The sequence below is a fragment of the Myxocyprinus asiaticus genome, chromosome 50, assembly GCF_019703515.2.
Source record: "Myxocyprinus asiaticus isolate MX2 ecotype Aquarium Trade chromosome 50, UBuf_Myxa_2, whole genome shotgun sequence".
Taxonomy (NCBI): domain Eukaryota; kingdom Metazoa; phylum Chordata; class Actinopteri; order Cypriniformes; family Catostomidae; genus Myxocyprinus; species Myxocyprinus asiaticus.
The window spans coordinates 16361262-16375402 of record NC_059393.1 but is presented as its reverse complement, the minus strand read 5'-3'; the positions used below and the strand labels follow the sequence as shown (position 1 = coordinate 16375402).

At 37.9% G+C, this 14141-nt stretch overlaps 3 protein-coding genes across 5 annotated transcripts in view; 1 reads left to right on the top strand and 2 right to left on the bottom strand.

Annotated features, from left to right (window-relative positions):
- LOC127438976 (phosphatidylinositol 4-phosphate 5-kinase type-1 gamma-like) overlaps positions 1-2594 on the bottom strand; it is a 34795-nt gene extending 32201 nt beyond the window's left edge. For both annotated transcript variants that reach the window (XM_051694937.1, XM_051694938.1), the window contains exon 1: positions 2349-2594. In XM_051694937.1, coding sequence (XP_051550897.1) covers positions 2349-2439 — 91 coding nt within the window. In that variant the 5' untranslated portion in view covers positions 2440-2594. The remainder of the gene's footprint in view (positions 1-2348) is intronic.
- A 2367-nt stretch (positions 2595-4961) lies between these two features.
- Positions 4962-9932, bottom strand: gpx4a (glutathione peroxidase 4a). 2 transcript variants are annotated; one of them, XM_051694781.1, is made up of 7 exons: positions 9782-9932; positions 7724-7818; positions 7456-7600; positions 6472-6623; positions 6336-6360; positions 6128-6187; positions 4962-5322 (listed from the first exon to the last, which is right to left on the bottom strand). In XM_051694781.1, exons 1-7 carry the CDS (start codon positions 9845-9847, stop codon positions 5290-5292), a joined length of 576 nt encoding a protein of 191 aa, XP_051550741.1. In that variant the 5' UTR covers positions 9848-9932; the 3' UTR covers positions 4962-5289. The 2 variants fall into 2 exon arrangements, with proteins under 2 accessions (XP_051550741.1, XP_051550742.1); XM_051694782.1 differs by lacking the exon at positions 9782-9932 and adding an exon at positions 7971-8149.
- Positions 9933-10498: 566 nt separating this feature from the next.
- Positions 10499-14103, top strand: LOC127438862 (DNA-directed RNA polymerases I, II, and III subunit RPABC1-like). Its single transcript, XM_051694779.1, has 7 exons — positions 10499-10714; positions 10888-11062; positions 11159-11274; positions 11786-11866; positions 12008-12066; positions 12930-13008; positions 13774-14103. The coding sequence occupies exons 1-7, from the start codon at positions 10658-10660 to the stop codon at positions 13837-13839; spliced, it is 633 nt and encodes a 210-aa protein (XP_051550739.1). The 5' UTR covers positions 10499-10657; the 3' UTR covers positions 13840-14103.
- Positions 14104-14141: the final 38 nt, after the last annotated feature.

Genomic DNA, 14141 nt, shown 5'->3' with positions numbered 1-14141 from the left:
AAATGACCCACAGGTTACACGTTTCATGTGATTGCATGTTCTACAACATTTAGCATGTTTTCCAACACCCATCTACACAAGACACCTGGGAGTGAACCAATGAAAACAGGAGGATGCCGAGGCAGGAGACACAACACCAGGGAATTAAAGAAGGGAGTGTACCGACACTGTTTGCATGCAGTTTTTTGTGATTAGAGACAAGAAGAGCGCAGTTTTGTTTCCTACTTTGACTTTATTTTTATTAGAGACCCCATGAAATCAAAATTTGAGTTTTGTGGCTTGTAGTACATGTCCGTTTGCTTTAACGCCATTTATATGCTAGTGTGCTCCTAAATGCTGAAAGTTCACTGTTAGCAGATGTACCAGACTGATTTTACTGTGAATTTGGAGTCAGTAGGTCGAACGTTCTACAGCTGAAATCGGTCTGTGCTTACTGAAATTCAAATCACTGCCCCCAGAGGCCAAAGCTGGAAGTGTTGTTGAACATATGGGCACATGTGAGCACTAGTTTCCTGGTGAAATGTCCACAGGGTGGCGTCAAAAGCGGGTTGTATTTTTAGTTGTAAATTGTGTAATACAGTCAACAGGAATGCATATTTTATCAGCCCTACTCCCCAACCCTAAACCTAACCATCAGGGGAGTAAAAATTTCATTTTAGAGCGGAAAACGCAACTTCTGAATCACGCTCATCATTATTAATTTTCTGGTCTTTCTCTTCCCAAAAAAACGGAACAAAAATACTGAGGACTCATCTTGCACTACATAGATTTTTGTCCAATCAAATGCTCTAGAATGAGAATGTCCCTCCCACTAATGCCACCAAATTGCGACTACAGAAATATAGGCTAGATGGCTTAAAATCTAATAGACATGGACAAAACGCCACAAAACTCCAATTTTGATAAAAGGCTAAGGCACATGAATCGATCGTCACTTCAGTGTGTGACATTTACAATGAACAAATTGCTTTGGCATTTATGCCTTTAAAAACTAGCCTACATGATTGTGGTTACTATTTTTCAAAGATTTATGCAAACCCAAAAGAACAAATCTTGTCAATATTATGCTGGAGAAGGTTTTTTGAAAAGGTTGCTCTAAAATACTTTCTGAACCGAGGCATTTTAAGAAGTGAATTGTGATTTGTGTTCTTCAGTCGACTCACTAACACCTCGCACACAGAATAGTGACTTATTAACAGCAGAAATAACACAATGGGGAACCGAGGTGGAAATAGCTCAGTCTCAGAGGCAGACATGAGCATGCATTTGATATTAACTCTCTCTGCTATGTGGAACTTTGCTATACTGTATGAAAAGGGGTAGTCTGGAACTATGATCATATTAAATTCAAGTTTTATGAAGCAATTGTATACACGTAAGAATGCATCTTTACCAAGCTTCATCTTGTAAAATGTATGACTAAATGTATCCTGTTTACTAAACTGACTGTCAAAGTATCTTCCAGTGGGATTTACAAGGCAACTAATTCTTAGTTTCTTAATATACTTGTGACCACAAATGAACAAACTGTACTTGGACTACTATGTTTTTTTTAATTATTTTTATGTGTACCCTGGCAATACCATATTTTTTGTACATGCATAATGGTAATATCATGTTATCAACAATGGTAAACGAATATGGTAATCATTCAGCAACATGGTATATCAAAGTACCACGGTATTACCATCTGGTTATTCTTTGTAATATTTAATCAAAATATTTTAAACAAAAGATATTAAGAAAGAAGAGAAGATGGTGTTTTGATGTTACAACAATGCAAGACAAAGATAACATATTGCATATTTTTTTCATGATGGCATGTGATAAGTCCATGATATAAGCAGCGTGTAATTTGATTTTCCAGCAAAGAAATTCCACATGCATTCCATTTTGCATATGAAAAAGATTTAGAAAGACAGTTAATCATTAAACCACAGATGAAAACAGATTTCTTCTGGACAGATCCAACACAACCCTTTGCCCCGTCTCACCTGCAAACAACCCCCCATAATACCATCTGTCATCTATCAGTGCCCCTACTATGCCGACTATGTAGATGAATCTAGTTTCTACCCGTCATATCAGATCAACCAGGTGACAACATGTTAATGTAACTACTGTATATTGGCATATTATAGATGCATTCTCTCTCTTGCTGCACGTGAACCCCAATAACATAATGCATGGATGGTAAATCACATGCATGAACGTCTCTCATCCATGCATGAATGCTAGTTCAGCTAGCTCCTCGAGTGCATATGCACCTAAGAAATGCAATGACATTGTATGACTCTAATGTCTTTCTTGAACTGTCTTTAAAACCAAAACCCAAAATGTTTTTTTACCCGAGTCCTCGGATGCTGCTGCCCCGGATAACGGACTCCCATCCCCGGCCTCAACAGACAGGCTTGCCGCCCCTTCAGCTGCCTCTTCCATTCAATATCCCGGGACGAATCCTCCGCACGAGAGCCCTGACAACCGATGATCGCGAATATATGAATATATAAATATATAAACCTTCCCTCCTAATCTATTTGGATTTGAGTAGCTGATAAAAAATTATATGGGAGATTGAGGACTGTCCCAGTGCGTCGTGGTCCACTCTCATCTGACTGAGCTGTCACAGGGAACGATTCGTTCTTTTGAACCGGTTCTTTTGAATGATTCGATTGAGCCGATTCGCAAAGCGTTTGTCAATCGTTCAGTCGTTCATTTTGAGCGTCACAGGCGTTCGAAGTCTGTCATGATGACCAAAAATGCTATAGGAAGCTCACTAGGGTGTGATATATTCACATTAAATGCATTTTTGCATCTGTTTATGCGTCAATTTCCGCTGTTTATTAGTTGTTGGGTTTTTTATATTTTTTTATCCCCTTTTCTCCCCAATTTTGGCATGCCCAATTCCCACTACTTAGTAAGTCCTCATGGTGGCGCAGTTACTCTCCTCAATCCGGGTGGCGGAGGACAAGACTCAGTTGCCTCCGCTTCTGAGACCGTCAATCTGCGCATTTTATCACGTGGCTCGCTGTGCATGACACCACGGAGACTCTGGATGGGGAGGCTCATGCTACTCTCCGCGATCCATGCACAACTTACCACGCGCCCCATTGAGAGTGAGAACCACTTAATCGTGACCACGAGGAGGTTACCCCATGTGACTCTACCCTCCCTAGCAACCGGGCCAATTTGGTTGCTTAGGAGACCTGGCTGGAGCCACTCAGCACACCCTGGATTTGAACTCGTGACTCCAGGGGTGGTAGTCAGCGTCAATAGGCGCTGAGCTGTTATTAGTTGTTTTTCTATGTTAACATGCACAACAGACGGATGTGTTTGACCGTTGTTCCGCGATAAAGAACGGCACAATGATCACAAAAGCGATTTAACTCCAAATGCTTTTTTTGTTTTTAGCGTGTGCACATTTTTAGACGCCATGTCAGATTAAAAAGAACATCAATTTAAAAAAAAAAAAAAAAAAACTTTTCAAGACTCATTTGTTCCTTTCTATTTGTTGCGACACTAAAATGTGCTCTGTCTGAACATAGTTTGGAAATAAACGTAAATTGTGTTAAGGATGCAGCTTTTGACACATTACTTAAAAAATACTGATTTACAGTAGTAAGTATTGAAACATTTATTACACTTTAAATATTTCACATTTATTTTGAAAACGTAAAATCCCACGTGAGGACCTCGGGGACCACTTTTGAGTGATGACTGAAATGAAACGTTGAATCAAATGTATGACTCTGAATCATTCAAGCGAGTCATACAAACGAACCGATTCGCTAAAATGAATCGGACTTCCCAACGCAAGCATGGGAGCACGACTGGTTGTTTTGAGACTTGTCTCTGCAGAACAAAAATGGGCTTTTCCCAATCAGTGGGCGTTTTCAAACTATTGAGATTCCCTAATTTCATTGGATAGTTAAGAAACGCCCATCCTGTTTGGAAACGCCCACTGATTACTAAATTGAGATTCTCTATTTTCATTGGATAGTTAAGAAACGCCCATCCAGTTTGGAAACGCCCACTGATTACTAAATTGAGATTCTCTATTTTCATTGGATAGTTAAGAAACGCCCATCCTATTTGGAAACGCCCACTGATTACTAAATTGAGATACCCTGTTTTCATTGGATAGTTTAGAAACGCCCATCCAGTTTGGAAACGCCCACTGATTACTAAATTGAGATTCTCTATTTTCATTGGATAGTTAAGAAATGCCCATCCTATTTGGAAACGCCCACTGATTACTAAATTGAGATTCCCTGTTTTCATTAGATAGTTTAGTTAACAAGATCAGTTTGATTGATCTTGTTTTAGAAACAACACAGCATAAGATATTGAGGTTTTTCAGAGAATGCATGTGTATTTTGTCTTACTGTACTGGCAGAGTTTTTATAGTCAAAACAAGTGAAAAAAATCTACCAGTGCTGAAGAAGTAATCCAAAGTATTTAGAATACGTTACTGACCTTGAGTAATCTAACGGAATATGTTACAAATTACATTTTACAGCATGTATTCTGTAATCTGTAGTGGAATACATTTCAAAAGTAACCCTCCCAACCCTGAATAATATATATATACACACACACACACACACACACACACACACACACACACACACACACACTATAGTTAAATGATGTTCTAAATTATATTTCATATAATTAAATAATCCTCTAACATTGTTGCTTTAAATGCTAGACTATTTCCATATAATACTGATAACTGGACAATCTGCAAGTATGTTTCATAAATGATCATTTACTGAAGCAAATTAAAAGAAATTTGAAATCCCCCATTTGTGTTCAATGAAGCAGACAACTTAATACAATTTAATAAATTCTCATTAATATTGAAATCTCTCAGTTACGACATATCAGTTTTCTTTGATAATAGGTAGATTATTAAATATAAATATATCTAGCTCATTAAAAATAAACACCAACAAAAGTGAGATTGAGTCTCTGAGTTTATTATAAATGTTACACTATGACTACACATTTTGTTCTAAATAAATGTACATATTTTTATGTAAAAGCACAGGGGCAGTTCCAGGGGCAGGGGTATCTCTCCAGACTGATGGCTGGGCACTGATAATGCTCCCAGGAGGGGTTGCACGCCAAATGCATCAGGTCTGTTTTTTTCCTCAAAGAGGTTTTCAAAACAAACCATCATTAGTCCATGAGATGACATCACTGATACCCAGCTGTCATTAGAAGAGAATGAAGAGGGGTGGAGGGGCAGCATGGGGTAATTTAACAGTCACATAAAGATGCTGTTTAGAGATATTTGGAAAGATCCTTCTCCACCACCTGAAAAACAAATATGTGACAAAAAATGTCATTTTATATTTATTTTGCAGTTAAAATGTAAATACTTTTAAGCCATATTACATTGACAATTCAGATTCTTTGGATCTGATTTTGAATCATCTGTTTAGTATAAGCTTCAATCACTATCATAAGCAAAAATCCAAAATGAAATGCTAATGAAATTATTTGGAACCAATTCTAATGGGATCAGACAAGGAACAACTAAGATCCTACTGAATAAACTGAAATTAAAAACTGAAATTCCAAGTTTTCAGTTATTTATTTGATGCCATAGGATCTGTTTGGATTCTTTAGATGTTGAGACAGAACGTGTTCTTGCGCTTAAAACAAATACAACAGAACGCAAGTTCTTTATAACCTGACACAGCAGCTAAAAACACGACACTCCTGCACAACGGTCAAAGACACAAACACGTTATGTGAACAGAAGGGCTGGTGCTAGGATGCAATCTTTGGTAGGGCACTTGTATGTTTATGATGAGACACGTTGAACATTTCAGCGTCAATCCGGGGGTGGAATGCCCCTCGATCATGTCGCTGTCAGTCAGGGCGGGGGCATCAGAAGTTTCTGGTGATGCTCGAGGCAAATCTAGTGGGGCTATGCCCCCCTCCTTAGACGCGCCCATGATAAACAGCCCTTAGATGATTCTTGTTTGATTGCATTAGGATTGGTTCCGCGTTATGATAAAAATTAGCATTGCTTTTGGATTTTTTGACAAGGGATTGTAGCTTTCTATAACAGATGACTCAGTGGAAAAAATTCAGAAATTAAAAAGAAACCTACACTTGGATCCTGCAATGGGGAATATCTCTTCACAACCTGGCCCTGACGATCAATGAGGAACTGAAAAAAAAAGACAAATAAGCAGATAGCACATTAAACTAATCCAGTGATTAAAAATAAATAAATAAATAAATATTTGGTGCTTTTTAATTATGTAATTAATAGGAAAAGCCCCAATTAAGGAGTTGCTAAGAGAAAGTGCACTTACCTTTGTGAAATTCCACTTGATGCCACTAAAACAAAAAAGCAATTGGATTTTAATCAGATTTATATTTCTTTACACATTATCACATAAAGAAGCCAATGATGCAAGCATCTTCTTGAATCATCCAGCATCAACTCACTTTCCAAGGAATCCTCTGCCATTGGGTTGTTCCTTCAGCCACTTCCATAGAGGGTGGGCCGTATCCCCATTAACATTAATCTTACTGAACATATCAAACTGTGCATTGTAAGACTTGGCAAATTCCTTGATTTGGGAATTGGATCCTGGTTCCTGATAACACCAAAATGATATATTATAAGATAAATAAGAACTTAAAAGAATAGTTCACCCAAAAGTGAAAATTCTCTCATCATTTACTCACCCTCATGCCATCCCAGAATGTGTCTGACTTACTTTCTTTTGCAGAACACAAATTAAGATTTTTTGAAGAATATTTCAGCTCCGTAGGTCCATACAATGCAAGAGAATGGTGACCAGAACTTTGAAGCTCCAAAAAGCATATAAAGGGAGCATAAAAGTAATCCATACGACTCCAGTGGTTTAATCCATATCTTCTGAAGCGATATGATAGGTGTGGGTGAGAAACAGATTAATATTTAAGTCCTTTTTCACTATAAATTCTCCTCCCTTACCAGCAGAGAGCGATATGTGCAAAGAATGCGAATCGCCAAAAAACTAAAGAAAAAGTAGAGATTTAAAGTACAAAAGCACTTAAATATTGATCTGTTTCTCACCCACACCTATCATATCGCTTCAGAAGACATGGATTAAACCACTGGAGTCTTAAGGATTACTTTTATGCTGCCTTTGTCCTTTTTGAGCTTCAAAGTTTGTCACCATCAACTTGCATTGTATGAACCTAGCTGAGATATTCCCCTAAAAACCTTCATTTGTGTTCTGCAGAAGAAAGCAAGTCATACAGATCTGAGATGGCATGAGGGTGAGGTATTTTTGGGTGAACTATTCCTTTAACGTAAAAGATTTTGAAATCCTGATGCTAAAACTTTAATACTGTCGGAAGGGTTGGTAGCATCTAGGGGCATTTAAAGTTAAGAGAAGAGCGATGGTACTTATTTTAGTATATACTGTAAGTGTAATGTACCTGACGGCCAAACTGGTTTGATGGGAAGGCCAGGATGCGTAAACCTTTCTCAGCGTACTTGGCGTGCATTTCTGCAAACTGAGAGTAGTTTACTGGAGTTCTGCCTCATTTTGAGGCAACGTTGGTGATGATGACAACTTTTCCCCTAAAACATGTATGATATTCTTTTAGCAGTCCAAAATTACTGACGTTACATTCATAAGAACATCAAGGAAAAACATTCCTTGACATAAACTGTAATTCTGACGTACTGATTTGCATTTCTCACCTATATTTTTCCAGGGAAACTTCATTGCCATCGATATCCATGGCTGTGAACTCATAAATGGATTTGGCCGTCTGCCAATCCTCTAGTCCTGAAGACTGAAAAAGAAATGCTGATGTAAATTGTGGGATATATTTGAATACACTGTACGCATATAAATAAATAAAAATAACACTGCTTGTAACAACTTGTAAAAACTGCTAATCCAGAACTCATATTGACACACTGAAACATTTATTGCATCTCTTACCATTGTCTGCAACACTAGGGAGAAAAGGACAGCGGACCCCAAGAAATGCATGGCTGCCTTTCAGTACAACTGAAATGGCTGGCCGCGTATTAAGTGTAAATCCTCTTGGTCTTTCAAGACTCTAAGAACCTTACTCACTAAAAACCATCTGAGATATCACATAGAAAACTGTGCATATATAGAGCTCAGAATAAATATTAACTTGACACAGAGGCAGTTTCTCTCCTATAGGCTGGATTTGTGCTGACTAAAGGCTACATGTGGGGGATTGGACAATAAATCCTTTATCTGGGCTGTGATACTGGAGGCACAGAGGTCATGGGGCATTGGGTGACGATCTTACACAACCTCAGAAAGATGATAGCTTGTTATTCATGAGTTCAAGCATGTTGGTACTTGGTCCGTGGGCTAGATAAGTATATAATGCATTTTTCTAAAGGAAATACAATGCAGCAAAATAAGTGTTTTTTTATAACAGAAAATGTTTTAACATTTTAGATACATGATAGTTAGAAAGCTTGTGAATCCAAATATAGAGAGATTTACTGTTACACAATATTGATTTAAAGGGTTAGTTCACTCAAAAATGAAAATTCTCTCATTATTTACTCACCCTCATGCCATCCCAGATGTGTATGACTTACTTTCTTCAGCAGAACACAAATTAAGATTTTTAGAAGAATATTTCAGCTCTGTAGGTCCTCACAATGCAAGTGAATGGTGACCAGAACTTTGAAGCTCAAAAAGCACGAAGGCAGCATAAATGTAATCCATAAAACTCCAGTGGTTTAATCCATGTCTTCTGAAGTGATATGATAGGTGTGGGTGAGAAACAGATCAATATCTATGTCCTTTTTTACTATAAATCTCCACTTTCACTTTCTTCTTCTTTTATGATTTTGCCAATTCGCATTCTTCATGCATATCGCCACCTACTTCTCACCCACATCTACATTTTGCTTCAGAAGAAATTGATTAATCCACTCCAGTTTTATGGATTACTTATGCTGCCTTTGTGTGCTTTTTGAGCTTCAAAGTTCTGTCCACCATTCACTTGCATTGTATATGGACCTTCAGAGCTGAACTCTTCTTCTAAAAATCTTAATTTGTGTTCACATCTGGGATGGCATGAGGGGGAGTAAATGCATTTTTAGCTGAACTATCCCTTTAAAAACAGTATGCAAATATTACAAAGACACCATCGCTGTTAGTTTGATTTTGAATGATGGACATTCTAACAATGTAAGTCAATGGGACATTTTGACATTTGAATCTTGAATTTCTTATGTATAATGAAGCCACATCTTAACTAGCACACATAAAGCTCCAACTATACAAAAAACAAAGTTGTAATGGAGTCTGTACACTGATGAGGTTGAAATAAATGTAGAAATTGAATACTTAGGTTAGAGGGTTAGGTGTTTAAAATAATGTTTTGACTCACATTCATTGCATTTTGATCACATCATGAACATTAATATATTATCAATAACAAAATAGCAACAAAAAGTACCATGGTCTTTCTTTGGCATTTTTTTGGACAACATCATGGTATGACCATTTGATACTATCTGTGTGCCATGTTACTGCTAGAGTACTTTGTGTAATGGATGTATTATGTATCAACAGATAACTAGTTCCATAATAATAAAAAACAAGGACTTAAATACAGTGAAACTTGACCTCTCGTCTTGCACAATATTACTGATTATGTAAACTGATGATACGATAAATAACTCCGTATTTTAATAGATTACGTAATATGGTACAGTTTTGCAAATTTCAAGTTAAAGCATTTGATTGTATGTTACCATTGCACCAATGATTCCGCTGCCTGATAAAGCCCCGAACATCAAGAAACGATGGATAAAACCCATTTTCTGCGCTTTTCGATTGGCAAAGTCCAAACTGCGTGTAGTGTAACTGAAATGTTACGTCACTGCTCTAAAAAGCACGCACACACTTTTTCGATATAACATATTTTTAGAGTAGATTTTATGTCATGTAAATTTTAAACAAACGGCTACAATTTTGTTTTTGCATTTTAGTTATTTATAAAGATGTGAAATAATACAGTACAAATAATGGTTGTTGTTATACAGTATAGTAAGGTGTGCCAGATATGTGTGGCTCGTGATTTGTAATACATAAGCATTAAAAAACCAAAACAATACATATTATTTTGTAAGTGCGCAATATGCGCAAAGCATTCAGGCCAGAGATTGTTTTATACTGCGATCTCAACCTCGACGGCATTACCATAGGTAAGAGCGTAACGGTCAACTTGGATCACGTGAGTCTTTTAAGCAAATCATATAATGGCCCTGAGGTCACTGACCCGCGATCGAGGTGTTACGACAGTAAACCACCGTTTGCCGATACCATTACAAATGAATGTGGAGAGCCGTAAACTGATACATTCCTGTCGCAAAATTGTTACGGCTCTTCCTATTAATTTGTATGGTATCCGCAAACGGTGACTCTGTCGTAACACGATTGTTGACCGTTACTGTTAAAAAAGAGGACGTTTGTATGTTACTAATAGAAGATCTCTGGTGTTCAGACGTAAATCTGACGTCATATATGTGCGCAAGCAACGGGAAACAAACGTGGGGAGAGAATCACATCAGTCAGCTCGTTTTGATCGTAATAATTACACAAGACCCCCTTTTTTTTTTTTAGCTGAAATGGATGACGAAGAGGAGACTTACAGATTATGGAAAATCAGAAAAACTATAATGCAGGTAAAAGAAAAGAGGTGTTTACAGTGCGCTATTTCATGTTGGTCAAACAACAAGGCTGTTACGGTTTATCGGTTCAATGGAACATAACCTGTTAGAACATATTAAGCATCCAAATATAACACTGATATGTATTAATATTTTATATAATAATACATAGCACCCCCTCTGCGCAGCTTTGTCATGATCGTGGTTATTTAGTGACTCAAGATGAATTGGATCAGACTCTTGATGAGTTCAGAAGTCAGTTTGGAGACAAACCCAGTGAGGGTCGACCGCGACGAACAGACCTCACGGTTCTAGTCGCCCACAACGACGATCCAACCGACCAGATGTTTGTGTTCTTCCCTGGTATGTTATTTACACTCTTGTAAAACTTACCCATTACAACTTTTGAGGTATGCTTGATGTATACGAAGGCCGTACCATACTGGATCTACTTTTCAGAGGAACCGAAGGTTGGCATCAAAACAATAAAGATGTACTGCCAACGTATGCAAGAGGAGAACATCACACGGGCCATTATTGTAGTCCAGATGGGTATGACCCCGTCAGCCAAGCAGGTAAAGAAATGAAAGCCATTTAATTCGAATTTTTAGCGATTTAATAACCGAGACGGAGTACTTGTGTTAAAACGAAGAGGGAAAATTGGAACGCCAAAAATGGCGGCTGCCGAAACGGAAGTCCCGCCTTACAGGTAAAAGAGCCAATCAGCTTTTAGATACTTACATCGGCAGTCGGTCAACTCAAGGCTGCGCGTGCGCATTAGCCGAAGCAGCCTGAAAAATAGCGTTCATTTTTTTATTTTTTTGTAGCTAAAGCAGCACAATTTATGATACCATTGTTGTCAGATTTTACTGCTGGTTTAAAACATGTTCTTTGATCGTAATCTTGACCAACAGTTTTGGAGATTTCAGTCTTTCCCCATTCAAGCAGATAGAAGCTGTACTTTCATGCTGCTTGTTTACATAGAAAATAGCGGCCCGGGAGCGTTCACAAGATGGCGCCGAGTGGACTTGCCTTGAAAGAAACTTTGCTAATAACATACTTGTGTGTTTGGTTTAAATATTTCAGTCTCTGGTAGACATGGCACCAAAGTACATACTTGAGCAGTTCCTTCAACAGGAGCTTCTAATCAACATTACCGAACACGAGGTGAGAAACTTGCCTTTTAAATTGAAACATTTAGCATTTTTGCCTACTCAGTTTAATATTCATAACAAAACAGGTGGTGTAATAGTGCATTTATGTTGCAGTGGTTTCTGTGCAATAATAACTTGATTCAATTCCTTTCAGCTTGTTCCTGAGCACATAGTGATGACTAAAGAGGAATTGACCGAGCTGCTGACGCGGTAGTATCCTTTTGTAAAGGACACTTTGGAGTTCCTGTTTTGGTGTAAGGTTATCATTGATGTCTGTTAGCATACAAGGTGTAATCAGAGAGCTTTCTGTGGAAGCATTATTTCTGATTATTATTGATTCATACTTTACAACATCAGGAAAATCAGACCTGAATATGCTACACAGCTCCTGGTCCAAGCTTTTGTCATTTCAAGACTGGACTACTGCAATGCTCTGTTGGCTGGCTTTCCAGCTAACACAATTAAGCCACTGCAGATGGTCCAGAATGCAGCAGTGTGTCTGGTCTTCAGTCAGCCAAAAAGCACTCGTGTCACCCTACTCTTGATTTCACTACACTGGCTACCTGTAGCTGCCCGCATCAAATTCAAGGCTTTGACTCTGGCTTTCAGGACAGCCAATGGAATCGCAACCTCTTCAATTCACTTCTTCAGGTCTACGAACAAGTGACGCCTGGTGGTCCCATCTCAAAGAGGCTCAGTCTATTTCACGCTCGTTCACTTTCTCTGCACGTCTGTGGTGGAATGAATGTCCAACCTCCACACGATCTGCTGTTACCTTTTCAAAATTAAACAACCAGTTGAAAACACATCTGTTCAACGAGCACTTAACCAACCCACACTAATTGCACTTAATGTACAAAAAAATTAAATAATTCCTTGTCTGTCCTTTTCTTCTGTGCTAGCATCTTTACTACTCCAGCCACTGTAAGAACTTGGCAGTCCTATACTGCAGATGTTGTTAAACTTTGTATGACAAATTGCTTGCTATGTGTCTCATTTGTAAGTCGCTTTGGATAAAAGTATCTGCTAAATGACTAAATGTAAATGTACTGTAGCCTTAACCAGCTTCTTTACAGTAAACTAAAGGAAAGCCAGCTGCCCAGAATTCAAGCAGGGGATCCTGTGGCCCGATACTTTGGCTTGAAAAGAGGCCAGGTAGGAAAATTCAATGTCCAATTTTCTTGATGTCTGTCATCTCTGAAATTCTTAAAGCGGATCTCGAAGATCTCTTTCCTTAATATCCCAAATTAAAATTTGTTCATCATTTACTCGCCCACATGCCATCCCAGATGTGTATAACTTTCTTCTGCAGAACACAAAGATTTTTAGAAGAATATCTCAGCTCTGTAGGTCCATATAATTCAAGTGAATGGTGAACAGAACTTTGAAGCTCCAAAAAAGCACAAAATCAGCATAAAAGTAATTCATAAGACTCCAGTGGTTTAATGCATGTCTTCAGAAGTGATATGATAGGAGTGGATGAGAAACAGATCAATATTTAAGTCCTTTACTATACATTCTCCTCCCTGACCAGTAGGTGGCAATATGCAAGAATGTGAGTCGTCAAAAAAAAGAAAAAAAAAAGTGAAAGATTTACAGCTAAAAAGGACTTAAATATTGATCTGTTTCACACCAACACCTATATCACTTCAGAAAATATGGATTAAATCGCTGGTGCCGTATGGATTACTGTTATGCTCCCTTTGTGCTTTTTTTGAGCTTCAAAGTTTTGGTCACTATTCTCTTGCATTGTATGAACCAACAGAGCTGAAATATTCTTCTAAAAATATTTGTTTGTGTTCAGCAGAAAAAGAAAGTCATACACATCTGGGATGGAATGAGGATGAGTAAATGAGAGAATTTTCATTTTTGGGTGAACTACTGTATCCCTTTAACTTAACAGTCCTGTCTGTTTTTCAGGTTGTTAAGATTATCAGACCTAGTGAGACGGCCGGGCGGTACATCACATACAGATTGGTCCAGTAATGGTTATGAAGTCAGTAATATAACAATATTGCAATAATTTCTGCCAAAATGCTTCTGGTGAACAACAGCAATGTTATGTAATGAAGTCTTGAGTTAATATGAAAATGTGGTAATTTTACAGTGGTAGCTCTATAGTGTCGTTCAGTTGTAATTATTTATGGTAGTTGTAGAATGATGCTATTCATATGATTTCAGTGGTATCATGTATGCTTGCATAGCCACTCTTGTTTGATCTTTTTAACATGTTTGAAATATTTTCTCCAACTGAACTCTTGATCAGCCCCGTTATTCTAACCGGTTTT

Excerpts from the sequence above, each read along its gene's own strand:
- LOC127438862 (XM_051694779.1), top strand. The coding sequence starts at position 10,658 with ATGGATGACGAAGAGGAGACTTACAGATTATGGAAAATCAGAAAAACT. Across the intron at positions 11,063-11,158 it reads GATGTTTGTGTTCTTCCCTG|AGGAACCGAAGGTTGGCATC; the intron begins GTATGTTATTTA and ends TCTACTTTTCAG. Across the intron at positions 12,067-12,929 it reads ACCGAGCTGCTGACGCGGTA|TAAACTAAAGGAAAGCCAGC; the intron begins GTATCCTTTTGT and ends GCTTCTTTACAG.